We start from the raw sequence: 14,746 nt of genomic DNA on the forward strand, positions 1-14,746 counted from the left end.
GTCGCGCATGAGACAAACACCTCAGTGACAGGACGTGTCCTTGAGACTGGCCTGACTACAGCATCTTAGAGACGCCTGACCCATTTTGCGGCTTTCTTCGAAGACGCAAGCCATTCCGTGTCTTTCGTTTTCCTATTTCGTTTCTTATCAGACATGTGAAAAAAAAAAACAGTCAGAGGCCTGCGCGGCACATCTAGCACAGTCAAAGCGTAAGCTGCAGAAATGGCTCCATCGGAGCACCATTTTCGGCAGCGCGTCTTCGAGGCGTAGTCACTTCGCATCGTTTTCAAAAGAATGACTTTAACTGTAGGACCGGCGTCAAAACCGAGCTAAGGCTTATCCACCCTCTGCACAGCGTTATTCTGAGCCCTACGCTGCCTGGCTGCAGCCGCGCACGAAGCTTTACGATTCGCTTCTTCAGCAGCGGTTCGTACCTTGAGAAGGGGCGGCATAACGTGTACCGAAGAGTGAACACAGACTACGCGGCGCACACGTAACATCCGTTGCCCTGTGGCGCGATACGACGCTGTTGATGGCAATGATGTTGGCTCAGTGGCACCCAGTGCGGGGACAAATTGTCCCCTTGCCTACTTGAGTTACCAAAGTCCAGCTTAAACGCAGGAAGCAACTGATACATGCAACAGCTACATGTGGGGACACCAGCTGAATTACAATGCAGCCGCAATGCAAAGTTTGCACGTGTCGATGCTGTGGGGTGCACAGGTAACATTAACTGTCGCCTCGCGCACTAGGATGCGTTGATAGCGCATGTTTCAGGCGAAAGCTAGCAAGCGCTGGCGCAGTTTAGTGGTGGAGTGTCTTATCCCCGCGCAGCGGTCCCGGGTTCGATCCCGGCATTATCTGGGTATTTTTTAAACTCCTTCCTTGCTGTACCTGCGACGGACCCCGGTGGTGATGGACAACACCGCTAACCTAAACGCATATTGGAATGAGCCCGTAACAGCTCATGCGGTAAAATACACCTAGACCTTTACCGCTAATATTTGTAGACACATCTGAGATGTTCGCTACGATGTTTCGAGGGAACAACATGCCCACCTTGTTTACTTCATGGCTAATTCATAAGATATCTGCTCAAAATTATCAAGCAACAACCAGGGAGAGACAATTTGTACATGGACACATCCGCACAACGTATCAGCTTGGTGTTGAGCAGTAATACACTTAATAAGGAGCGTATATATTGAAATGCCACGGTCCAGACGACGCTTTATTCCAAGAAGGAAAAATGGCACCGATGCAAACACGAGTCGATCATTGATGATGACTTTGTACAAATGAAGATGAAGTCCGCATATATGCTACACTAATTTCCCCCGTGGACGGAAGCGGCCTGCCTGGCCACACACTGGACAGTGGAACGAAGATGAAAGGGCTTCACGGGAGAAACTTGCGCGATCTCTGTTCCGCGGCAGCGTCGGTCATTTGGGGTATCAACAGGTGTAACGCGACAGTTCACCGGCGAGGTCTGCTCTATGACTTTGTGGGGGCCAATATAGCGAGACTCAAGCTTCTTACATAAACCGGGTGTTAGTGCAGGTGTCCATAGGAGCACATCGTCACCAGGGTGGTAGGAAACGACGCGGTGAGAGGCATAGTACCGATGTTTTTGATTGTCTTGGCTTGCTTCAGTTTTCATACGGGCGCGACGACGACATTGGGCAAGACGAGACGCAAACTGGTCGCAAATGAATGGTGAAGCGCTGATGGGGCAAGAGAAGAAAGAAACGTCGAGTGATGAGTTTGGGTGGCGGCTGTACACTAAGAAAATGGGAGAGTATCCGGTGGTCCATTGAGCAGACGTGTTGCATGCAAATGTTACAAATGGGAGAATCGCATTCCAGTTACGATGGTCAGGTTGAATATACATGGATAGCATATCGCACAGCGTGCGATGAAATCACTCTTTTAGGCCGTTGGTTTGAGGGTGGTAGCTAGACGTTGTCTTGTGCACGGTGTTGGACGTTTGCAGAACTTGATTAAGAGTGCTTGAAAAAAAAATGCTTTGCCTTGGACGCTCAAGAGGGTGAGGCCCCCCGTGACGTAAGTAGATAACCTGTAAGAAGAAGGCCGCTACCTCTAAGGCAGCTCCTGAACGTATTGAGGCTGTTTCAGCGTACCGGGTCCAGTGGTCAACAGCAGCGACGATCAATCTGTTGCCGTCTCGAGTAGGTGGGAGCAGCCCGAAAAGGTCAATGCCGAAGACAGAGAAGGGTTCTGCTGGACAAGGAAGTGGTTGTAGCGTCCCGACCAGAGCAGTATTAGGTCGCTCACGGTGTTGGCAAAGCGTGCACGAGGCAACATATCTAGCAATGCTCGTGGAAAGGCCTGGCCAAAAGAATCGGCTGCGTATGCGCTCGTGTGTTTTGTGGTAACTCAAGTTGCCTGATGTAGGGTCATCATGTGAGGTCTGCAGAACTGCAGCGCGAAGAGAGCGCCGTAGAAGGGGAACCCATCGATGGCCTTCCAGGTGAAAAATGTACTGATAGAGCGCGTCCTCTTCGAACGTGAAAAGTTTGAGCTATTTCCGTAACCTGGCATTGGGTGGAATTGAAACACCGCTAAGACGATTGTTGATACCAAGGTAATAAGAATCGGCGCGCTGGTGAGTGGAAAGCACTGAATGGCGGTTTGATTGAGTCGAGCAAGAAATCGGTGTAATAGACCATGCGTCCTCCATGCTGCCAATTTGACAAGGTGATGTGACGTGCTCCGATGATGGTGGTAATGTGCATCGTGAAAGAGTATCGGCATCTTTGTGCTTCCTTCCGGACTTATATATGACATCAAAATAGTATGCTTGTAATCGGAGTATCCAGCGGCCAAGGAATCAAGACAAGTTTTTGATCGTTGACAACCCACGTGGGCGGTCACAACCGTGAAATGTCGACTGTGGAGATACGGGCAAAATTTCTGAGTGGACCAGACAACAGCCAAACACTGTTGTTCCGTTATCGAGTACTTCCTTTCCGTGGAAGGGAGAACGCGGCTTGCATATGCAACAACCTTTTCGCAAAATTCGTGGTAGCGCTGCCGCAGTACGGCACCAATTCCTTGACCACCGGCGTCAGTATGAAGTAATTTGGGCGCCTTGTCATCACAATGACAAGGAACAGGTGGGGATGTTAGTGCGTGCCTGAGTTGTTGCAACGCGGCTTCACACTGATCGTTCCAATCGAAGGAACTGCAACTAGCGAGGAGCTTGTGGAGGGGCGAGGTAATGCTCGCGAATTTATGGATAAAACGTCGAAAAATTGAGGCGAGTCCAATGAAGCTGAGCAGTTCTTTTGCACGAAGTGGGCGTGGAAAGTTGAGCACTGCGGAAATTTTGTCCGGATCGGGCTGGATGCCGCCTTTGCTAACGAGATGACTCAGGACTTTAATCGTTGTTGTAGCGAAACGGCACTTCCTCGTGTTTAGTTGAAGTCCGGCATTAGAAAGGCATGTGAGCACTTCATCTAAGCGTTGCTGATGGTCAGTGAAAGCCAAGGAAAAGGATACGATGTCGTCGAGGTAACATAGACAAGTTTTCCAATTGAGGTCGCGGAGAACAGTGTCGATCATTCTTTCAAATGTGGCGGGAGCATTGAATAGACCCCAAGGCATTACGGTAAAGTCTCAAAGACCCTCCGGAGCAGAAAAGGCGGTCTTTTCTTTGTACACTTCGTACATTGGAATTTGCCAATATCCGGAGCGAAGGTCAAGGCTGCAAAAGTATTCCGTGCCTTGCAAAGAGTCAAGGGCGTCATCGATACGAGGCATCGGATATGCATCCTTACGGGTGATCTTGTTTAGCGCGCGGTAGTCAACTCAATATCGTACCGATCCATCCTTCTTCGGCACTAAAACGACGGGTGATGGCCAAGAACTGGCGGAGGGACGTATGATGTTTCTTTTCCGCATATCGGTTACGTTCTCCTCGATGATTTTGCGTTCGGCCAAAGAGACTCGGTAGGGACGACGGCGAACGATAGTCAGGCCATCGGTGTCGATACAATGGAAGGCAACAGAAGTCTGTCCGAGTGACGAAGTATCCATACCAAAGGAGGCCTGGTGCTACGTGAGTAATTTTAGCAACGCTTCACTTTGAGCAGCAGTAAGGTCAGGACTTATCACGGAAGCAAGGGCAGATGAAGAAGATTTGTCATGTTGAAGAAGAGCTTGCGAGGCGGCAAGAGGAAGCAGGGAGACTAGTTGGGTATCAACATAACAGGTCACTGCGGAGCCTTGAGGTAGGAGTATTGTCTAAGCGGTCGCGTTTAAAGCGATGATTAATACAGAGCTTTCTTTGAACCGCACCAGGCAGGAAGCGAAGACAATGCCACGGGCAGGACAGCGACCGTAAGGAGTGATGAACACGTCGCCATTGGTGATGTCCGTAGAAGAGAGACTTGTGATTCGCTCGTGGCCGGGAGGCAGTACATAATCGGCAGCAGTGAAAAAACGCAGTCATGTCTCATCGGCACTTCCGCTGCAATGAACTGTCTCGTTCATATAGACTACACGTTGACGGCAAGAGATTAAAGTGGACGCTGACGAAAGTCCCAACCTAAAATTAGTTCATGAGCGCACGGGAATAAAATCGCGAGCTTAATGTGATGACGGATACCATCAATGAAGACGCGTGCTGTACATTGGGCTGATAGTCGAATGGTTGCTCCATTAGGCTCAATCAAGGATCAATTAGGCTAGGTTAAGCGCGAGATTTGCGAGCGCCTGCGCACATAGCTCAATTGTTGGGACAGAGGATGATGATGACATCCTGGAATGACACATACCCACAGCGCGAGATTGGCGAAGAGCGCGCGGTATAAGAATGTCAAGTCAGGTAGGGACAGAGGGAGGAAAACTACTCTAACGAATAAAAGCAGAAATGATCGATAGTTCCCATTATTTATTATCAATGTTTATTTAACAGTAGAAACAAACAGAAAGAGCAGAACATTTTCTTTGCAATAGGTCTATTATATAGAAGAAAAGAAAGAATTCCAAGGTAAAAAAAACAAATATACATAATTACTTGAGGGCAGGTGAAATAAGACCGCTAATTCTTGCGGGATTGTATGAAAATAATCAAAAGCTAGAGGTAATGTCGAATAAGCTCAGCAATAACTTTTGAGGCAAAACGACATTGCTCACCAAATGGCATGCACCACTGTGGCTAACCCCAATAGCGGATACCTCAGGAATATGTGTAATCCAATAGAGTGCGTGCCTATCTTGGTTGTCTTATTCAATGGAAAGGCATTATCACGCGATCAGTAAGAATTAGTTAGGCGGGGATGCCGATACAAATGCAAGCATTTGGCTTTCGCGCGTCTTACCTTGTGAAGGGATCGAGAGAGAGAACGAAGGAAAGGCGGGTAATTGAGTCATGGTAGCAGCAGGTCAGCAACTTCAGGCGTGTAGGAGGAAACGAGCGGAAAAATAAAGAAAGACGACAAGGACAGTTCTTGTGCGCGCACCCACAGATAAAAGCAAACGCTGCCATAAGAATGCTCGTGGAATGATTTGTTCTCGTTGTTGTGCCATTTCGCTAGGGAACCAGAGAAAATCATTTCATGAGTATTCTTACGGCAGCGTTGCTTTCGGAAGCACACCCTTCTGCCAAGATCCCAGGATATTTGCTTGGGAGCATAGCATTTCCTCTAAATGATTGAGACGCCCGAACCCATGGGGCACATTTAAGTTGTTCCTTGACGAGTTAGCCCGCGTGACTGACAAAGTTGTAAAAGCTGAGCTGCTCAATATGACAAGTCTTTTTCTTTCTTTTGGTCAAGGTGAAGAAGTTTAAAATTTATTGTCACCGTAGGAAGACAAATCATGCCAGAAAATTTCAACAAAATTTGTTATTTGTTCCAGAAATTAATCCCTTCATTGTAGCGGGCTTGAAGAAAACTTTCAGAACCGTTTTCGCTCAGCGATGGCGTGCAGCGGCGTGCTCGGTGTCCCATATTAGTAAACAGCCGGCAACGCGAAATTGAACGCAGTTGCGAATTGTTGAAATAAAATTAGTAATGAAATTATATAAAAAGATAGCTTGAGTTCACGAGAATGAAAAGATAGCAGCTTCCTTTTGTTGTATTTCGAACTGTAACCCGTATGTTTTTTTTTTCATTTTAGGGAATGCACGTTGTGCCTGGGGTATGGGTTTATACAGCTGTGGCAGTGAAATAAGATACCGGCGTCCGCGTACGCGTCCACAGTAGAAGCCCTGAAGCCACTGTATGACAAGGGCGTCGGTGAGAAAACAAAGGCGGTTTAGGGGATGAATCATTGCCAAAAATATTACGATAGTCATCTCACGATTACTATCAGCACTAATGCGAATACCGATCGAGCAATGTAGCGACAGACCCCATTCCTAAACTGACCTTCATTTATCACGAGTGCTGGTAATTCACGCTTTCGTAGCTTAGGCTATGTGCAACGTACTCTGATATCGTCCTACTTCGATGGGGGATATGCTTGCCAAGGTCGCCCACGTGCGCGGATGTGTGATGCTGACTGTATGACGCCGATGCAGTGACGATAGGAGGATGAAGAAGGAATGCTATCGATTGAACGACGGAGGCGCATGACGACGACACCGTCACGTCAATGAGGTGTCAATTGCTTATTTATGGCGATATTATAACAACGAGATCGTGACAACGACGGCTGTATGCTGGCAGCATGACGAAGAGTCGAAAATGATGACGATGAGAGGACCAAGATGGCATGACGACGTTGACATGGCAACGGACGCATGGTAGCGTCTGTGGGACAGCGACGCAGTGACAACGATGGCAGGATCACGACTTAATCTTCATTGAATTGCGATAGCCTGATAACCATAGCTTAACGAAGAAGGAATGGTATCGAAGGATCGACGAAGGTGGTATGACGACCACTGCATGCCTACAATGGTATGACGATAGCGACGTGATGACGATGGTGAAACAATAGAGGGATAAGGATGACATGATGACAACGGTACGACGTCAAAGTTACGATGATGATAATGGAACGACTCAGGCAGCATGCTTACAACGATATGAAAAGCGACATGTGTATGTTGACAATGGCGTGACAACTGCTTCACGAAACCTGTATGACAACGATGCCATGACGATGACGGCATGATGAGAGCCGGATGATGAAGCTGGAGTGACGATGATGGCATGACTTCAACGGCCTCACTATGACGATGGTCTGACAAGTGAGGCCCGGTAGCGACTGCATGTCAGACTATAACGGCGCGAGATGGGCGACCTAATCACGGTTGAATAACGATAGTGTGATAACAATACAATAACGATGAAAAATTGACGACGGTTGAACGACGAAGGCGGTAGGACGACTAGCTTGCTGAATTTTCATGATATGGCAAAACTAAAGCTGCACTTGTTCGTTATACTCATTCTAATAATTTATTCCTAATTATTGTAATTTTCCAGATTTTTCTGTCGTGCTTGCCAACCAAGTCTTCTTCTTGTTCTTTTGGCAGTCGTTTGCGAATTATTCTTCTGTTCGGTATTCCTAGATAAAATATCTGTCTTCAATTTCATCTGGCTGCCACTTTGGCCTCATTCTTTTTGTTGCGTACGTGGCACAGTCAACAAGAACGAAAAGAAAACCGTTAGGCGTTTGGGCCTTACATGCCAAAGTGATGTTATGACTACAAGGTACAGCGTAGTGGGCGACTTCGGATTAGTTTTAGCCAGCTGGGCTTCTTTAGGGTGCAGCTAAATCTAAGCGACTGAGCGTTTTAGCAGCTCGCCCCCAATCGAATGCTGCCGCACACGGGAAACCAACACAGTTGAAACATATTCGTCACCATATGCTCAGAATGTAAAAGCATCGCTGAAATATTACTATTTTGACTTGAAGAAGACCATTTGAGTCTGACGCCGAACGGTGCTCATAAAGAGGGTCCGACAGTACCGAGCGCTTAGCACTTGATGTCACAAAGACCTTTATTGCTTCCCATAGGGAGCATCTTCTGGAAACCGGAGTCGGTTTTAGGCTCCAGGTGGCGGAGCTGCTGTGCCGGGTCGGTCACCGTGACACTGCTCAAGCCATCGACGCCCTCCCCGCTCCGCTCGCCGCAGCGCTCCCCGCTCCACTCGCCGCTCCACTCGCCGCTCCGCTCGCCGCTCCACTCGCCGCTCCACTCGCCGCTCCGCTCACCACTCCACTCGCCGCTCCACTCGCCGCTCCACTCGCCGTTGCGCTCGCCGTTGCGCTGGCAGCAGGTTTGACGTAGGCTACTGGAATGCGAGGCGCTCCTTGCGTTTTCGCGAAGTTCAAGAAGATATCTTGCAGAGTGTTCTCTCCGACGAGAGCGTGTTCAAGCTCGAAGTTTTTTTGGAGGTGCACGACATTGGTGAACAGCTTGCTCCAAGGTATTCTGTTTGCCAGGTGATAGCAGAGCAGGTTCTGGGTGACAAACAACATGCGTTGATGCAACAGGCAAGGGCACGAGGGGTTGTAAAGGTAACGTAAAATTTGCCCCATCTATATCGAAAAAAAAACTTCTTTCCCGCAACCCTCAATACACGATGATGCGTAGAAACACAGGGGATACTATGTAGAAATTCATGCTTTGCTCATTTATTATATGCGATTATTGGAAATGGGAGTTTAACCTAATTCCTTCACTCGGACTTTTAACCGATTTTATACGTCTGGATTTTTATATCTTTGAACTTTCGTATTCGCTGCTCTTTTTGTTAAAAAAAGAAGGATTAAAATTTCCTGACATGAACAAACTTGTCTTCTAGCAGTAATGAACGACAGAATGGCAGTAAACGAAATATTTTTCAGGAATACCTCTAAAACATTTTAGGTAGGAAAATAAGTTACCGTTTACCGGCCCCATAATCTACAGGTTGCAATGCAGGCTTTGGTATCTGCGACTGAATTCACGTATGTTTTCTTTCGCAAGCCATTTATTTCCAAAATTGATGTCTCCATACGAGACGTAGCACGAGTGGGTAAATACAAAGCTTACAAGACACAAGAACACGTTTTCAGAACATAACAAGTTAAATGGCGATACAAAAGAGGCAAAGCAGGCTTAGAGAATGCTGGTAAGAGTTAAGAATGCTAACAGATACTAACACGCAATATATTTTATAACTTCTGCAGAACAGTTTCCCGTGGGTAGTCATCTAACGGATTCATCAAGCTTGTTCCACAATTAAATTGTTTACGTAAGGAAAGAAAATTGAAAGCAGTTCAGTTGCGACCTAAGCGGGACAATGTTCATCGAATCAGTGCACCTGCTTCTGCGCACAGAGCAGGTGAACAAAGATACAGGCACGCAGACATGAACAGCAGAACTGACAGTTTTGTGAAGCATGATAAGACGATCACATGTGCGTACCTGAGCCAGCGACTCTAGAGATAAGAGCTGAGCATGGAGGAGGGAGAGAAATGGCGATCATACCTGCCTTATATATATCGTATCGCCTTTCTTTGTACAGTTTCAAGTTTACCTATGTCGCATTTATGGTGAGGGGACCAAATTATAGAGGCGTATTGAAACATGGGTCAAACTAGCGTTTTGTACGCTGTGTGTTGGCACTCTTTTGTCGAATTTTTCAGCGTGCGTTTGACGTAGCCAAGCCTCTGAAGCACTTTTGAAGAGATGAGGCCAACGTGCTTGTGCCATTTTAAGTTAGTTCATCGCATCTTGTCACGAAGCAGGTTTTTTAAGTTAGTCGTAAAAGTGGCTCCAAGATACTTAGATTCATTGACGTACTCAGCGTATTTCTTTCCGTTACTGTAGGCGAAATACAAAGCCTATTTTTATTAGAAAAAGTCATGGACACTGTTTCTTCATATAATTAATCGACATTTGTCAGGAACAGCTCAAGCCGCAAAACGAAGAAAAAACACTATTTCACTGGAGTTGGCCTTCAATGCTAGTAATGTTTGTATAAAGCACATAGTCGTCTGCACAGATACGGTTTTACCCGGGTGTTACTAATGACTTCGGCCCAATCGTTAATATATATTATAGTATTGGCCCCAAAATCGAGCACCGGGGAACACCTGAATTAACGGTAGCTGACGACGAGTGAGGGTTGTTTAACGAAAGAATCTGAGACCTGGAATCCAAATAGCTAGTCAGCCAGTCGAGTAGTTTGTCATTTTTACGAACCGAGCGTAGTTTAACGGGAAGTGTGCTGTGAAAGACGGTATCAAATCGTTTCGCATAATCTGCAAAGACGGCATATATCTGTCCGCGAGGGTTTAGTGCCAACGCAATGGCATGAGTGAATTCGATGAGCTGCTGGAAAGTTGAGTGACCAGCACGGAAACCATGTTGCTACATAGAGATAATGCTATTATAATCTAAAAACCTTTGATACGCTTATGAATGATGCGCTCTAATAACTTACAGCATGTGTTAATTAAAGAAATTTGGCAGCAGTTAGAAAGCATCTGTTTGTTGCCAGATTAAAACCGGGATGACAGTGGCAACTTTCCAGAGACGAGGAATGCTACATCAGTCAATCCATTTTCGGTAAATGATGGTTAGGTGACGTGAAACCCATTCCGAGTAACCTTAAAAAATTCATTTGGAACACCATCAGGTCTAATAGGTTTGGTTGTGTCAGTATTAAGCAGTAGGTTCAGAACCCCTGCTATGGAAATTTGGATGTCAGAAATGGACTCCAACATGCCGTGTGCCCTGGAGCTTGGGTTAGCACATTCGTCAGAGACAGAGACCAATGTAGAGCAGTTTCCAAATGCTTGAGATATAGAAGGAGGATCAGAACATGTTTGGTCGTCTATAATAATTGTAGATGAAACCGGGGATAAAGGGTGAATAGATTTCCAAAATTTCGCTGGGTTAACTTTTATGAGCGTAACCAGTGTATTGTTATAACAAAGAAGTCTCTTGCATCACGTATGTTAGTGCTTAATGTTGACTTCAGTGGACTTAGCAAAAAAATTATGGTGGCTGTTTGGCGGGGAATTCCGATGCTTGCGAATCCGTTTTACTAGACGAGCAAGTTGCATGATACACCTTTAGTACCAGGCGGGTTTCAAGTTACGTTTTGTGCATTTCTTTGCAACAAATGTTAAAATTACCTCTTGGGCAATATTGTAGAACTACTCAAGTAAGGTATTGACGTCACAGTGGCCACTGGAAGTGAAGAATTGATCAAAGGCTGTTCCCAGTAAATCAGTAATAGCAACACCATCCGCACAGTCAAAATTCAATACAGTAATGAAAACAGGTGCTATACTGTCAATGGCCAGTTTTAACGTAACGGAGACTGTTTTGTGATCAGAAAGACCGTCAGTTATCTCACATTCCAAACCATGACATAACCATTCACAAAGACAAATCCAAGATGGAATCTTCGCGTGCAGGACCCATGACAACCTGAGTTAAGTCGAATGAAGTAGCCAAGACAATTAACGACTCGCGTAGTAATCTGTCACGGTCATCTACAGAAAGAGAGGCCCAGTTTATACTCGGGACAATAAAATCGCTACACAGTATCAAACCACAACAATGGAACCTGTGTTTAACTATGTATTCACAAACAATCGGAAAGATCACCAAAGCTGGGCGGGCGGTATATCGCACCCAAAACAATGACCAAACCACCGATTTTAGCTTCGGGCCAAAGTGATTAAATATTTGGGAGTTCTGAAACTACGCAATATTTGATGCCGTTTCGAAAAAAGAGCCCCGCGCCACCACCTTGCCCAACCGGCTTATCTCTCCGTAGAACCGTGTAGCCCTGAAGGCAAACATTCAACATCGGAAATAACAACGCTTAGCCAAGTTTCGGTTACACAAACAAAAGATGGGTCGTGGCGATCCACAGGACAGTTAAATCCATCAGTTTTATTTAGTAGACTACGCGCATTTGCATTTAGTAGCGCCAATCGACAGTTAGATTGCAGTCAATTGGAAATATTTATAATTAGCCGAATACCTTTAGAATGTTTTGACCAAGATGGCTTCTGACTGGTACTGGCACTAACCAACCATCAAGGCGCACGATTTTTTTTTGTGTAAACAAGATGTGAACAATTTTTTAAAATGTTCACAAGACCTCAGCGATACAAGCGTTCAACATTACACACACACAAAAATAATTCCTATACAGGTACTGCAAGAAATCGCATTTTAAAAGTGCCTATGTGTGTATTTTATACACTGTGCTTGCGTCTTGTTTCAAAGTGCACGCGTGCAGCATTGATGCCTACCCCGCCTGGCAAAAATTTTGTAAAATTTTACGACACTTGTAGTTAGTTTCAAGAATGTCCAATCATGCCAGGAGCAAGCCAAGTTATGCGCTACTTTACCAGTTTTCATAGTTTCCTATGTGTGAATGGCCTTCTGCGTTGTGGGCGTATTTTCCAAGAGGTTATATAGAGGAGGTAGAGTATACCGTTGGCAATGTCAAGCAGAACTGCTCACCACTGTTGTCAATAAATATGGTGCATGGTGGTGCATTAACGTTGTTGCACTAAATGTAATAACGATATCACTGTTGTCGTCATCATTATCGTCCCACTTCAAGCTACCATGCACAATAACCATCACCGTCCGTAGGCATGTGCGCCAGATAAGTGTATTTAACCAGCGCAATGTACGAGATAACAATATATACACACACACACACACACACACACACACACACATATATATGTATATATATATATATATATAAGCAGCAGGACAAAATGTTTTTTTTTCTTTTATCACAATTTGGACACGTCGACTTGATAGTTTTCAAAATCTGCTACATCCACAGCCCATTTATTGCTTTCTTGTCGTTATCGTCTATGCTCACAACGTATGATGCTTTTTTTTGTTCTTCGTTAACATGGAATCCTTGTACCTCGTATGCCCTTTCTTGGATAGGACTGGATAGGCTTACAGTAGTGAATAAATGAATAAATAAGTAAATAAACAAAACGTTTCCAGCGACTCTTGCCAGTCACTGTAGGCTCCCTAGAATGCAGATGCTGGAATGCTCTTCAGCTTCCTGGTTACGGCCTGTTGAATTGCTTGAACCGAGCCATCGTGCTATCATTTCATAACCTTTTTCAGTGGGGGGTAAATGGAGAAGTCTGAAGGGGCAAGATCTGGGCTCTAAGTGGCTGGGGAAGCTGTGCGATGCTATGTTTGTTCAAGACATCCATGACAGCTAAGGCAGTGTGGCTCGGCTCATTGTCCTGATGGAGCCTCAATGATCCAGCGATTGCTGGACGGACGACAGCGACTCCATTTCTCAATCTTTCAAGTACTTCCACGTAGAATGCAGCATTCAGTCTGACTAGGCGATGCGAATTCTCTGTGAACCACTCTTTTGCAGTACAAAAAGATTATCAACGTCAATTTCATCTTCTACTTGCTCAAGCGGGCTTTTTCGGGCGGGGTGAGGGGGTGTGTCATTCAGAGCTTTGTCGCGTTGTCATGGGGTCACAGTCAAAACGCCACGACTCGTCTCTGCAGATAAAACTCTCGAGAAAATTTGGATTGTCACGAACACAAGATGTTCTCGACAACTCATGATAAGTCTTTGTTTTGGTTCATTGGTCAACACATTAGGGACTAATTTTCCACAAACTTTTCTCAATACGAAGTTTTCGGTCACAATTTCGTGCGCAACAGTTATTGGCAAGCTTAACTTTTCTGATATCATCCGCATACTCATTCTGCGGTCGGAGTTAATAAGATTTCGCAATTTCACTAAGGTTTCCCTCCTTTTTGCCATTGAAGGGCGTCTTGACCATTGCTAATCTTTAACTTGCTCTCTTCCCTCCAGAAACTACTTTTGCCACTCGAAAGCACTTGATCGACCCATGGCATCACTCGCATAAGCAGTCTTAAATATGTCATGGGTCTCACTCACAATTTTGCCCAGTTCGGCGCAAAACTTCAGCGCGTAAAGCTGCTCTAACAAGTGATTCATTGTGCAGGCGACTCGGCACATTGATAGGGGATCACCTTCAACTCGATCTGCACTTTGTGAAGGTTTGCAGACGACTGGCGACTGGTGCGCTTGTAGCTAAGATCCCCCGCCACCCAACCAGCACAGTAACATCCCCCTCATTCACCACCTGTTCGCAGGAAAGAAATTTGTCCTACTACTTCCCTGACAAACCATGTGTATGTATATATATACATATATATATATATATATATATATATATATATATATATATATATATATATATATCGGGTACCTCGTCGTTGCCGGGTATTCATGCAGAACCGCAACAGCAGAGCAGATACGTCTGCGCTTAACGCCCCTTTTCCCTGGTAAAGATTAACGAATGAGTCCCCAGTACCTGGTGGTCATCCTTGAGTTGGATTCCGTCGAAGAGTTGTTCAACAGCCTTCTTCAGCATGGGCGCGCTTGCTACAGCCGTGTGTTTGAGCAAGAACTCGAGTCGGTAGCCTTGACCAAACTTTTCTCGCAGGTGCTGGACGGTGCCTAAGCACATCATGTGGCCTTCGACCATGATCGTGAGCCGATCGCAGGAAAACTCGCACTCGTCCATACTGCGTGTATTCGAACCCGTACGCAGCAAAGTGTTACGGTAGCAAACCCCATTCGGACGAAGTCACTGTTATGTTGTCATAGCCAAGCTTTCCTCCCGAAACCACTCAAACTTTTCTAAATCTGCCTACTACAGCTGCTGGATTGCCGCATAACACTTATTTATTTAAGAAAAAGAATAAATTACGCGCTCGATG

The 14,746-nt window shown here is 45.7% G+C and overlaps 1 protein-coding gene across 1 annotated transcript in view; it reads right to left on the bottom strand.

Moving 5' to 3' along the window:
- Positions 1–8,008: 8,008 nt before the first annotated feature.
- Positions 8,009–14,746, bottom strand: part of LOC142564600 (phospholipid-transporting ATPase ABCA3-like) — a 59,414-nt gene continuing 52,676 nt past the window's right edge. The window contains exons 7-8 of the mRNA XM_075675655.1: positions 14,338–14,551; positions 8,009–8,442 (exon numbers count right to left, since the gene is read on the bottom strand). Coding sequence (XP_075531770.1) covers positions 8,077–8,442; positions 14,338–14,551 — 580 coding nt within the window. The 3' untranslated portion in view covers positions 8,009–8,076. The remainder of the gene's footprint in view (positions 8,443–14,337; positions 14,552–14,746) is intronic.

This window comes from Dermacentor variabilis, chromosome 11 (genome assembly GCF_050947875.1).
Source record: "Dermacentor variabilis isolate Ectoservices chromosome 11, ASM5094787v1, whole genome shotgun sequence".
Lineage (NCBI taxonomy): Eukaryota > Metazoa > Arthropoda > Arachnida > Ixodida > Ixodidae > Dermacentor > Dermacentor variabilis.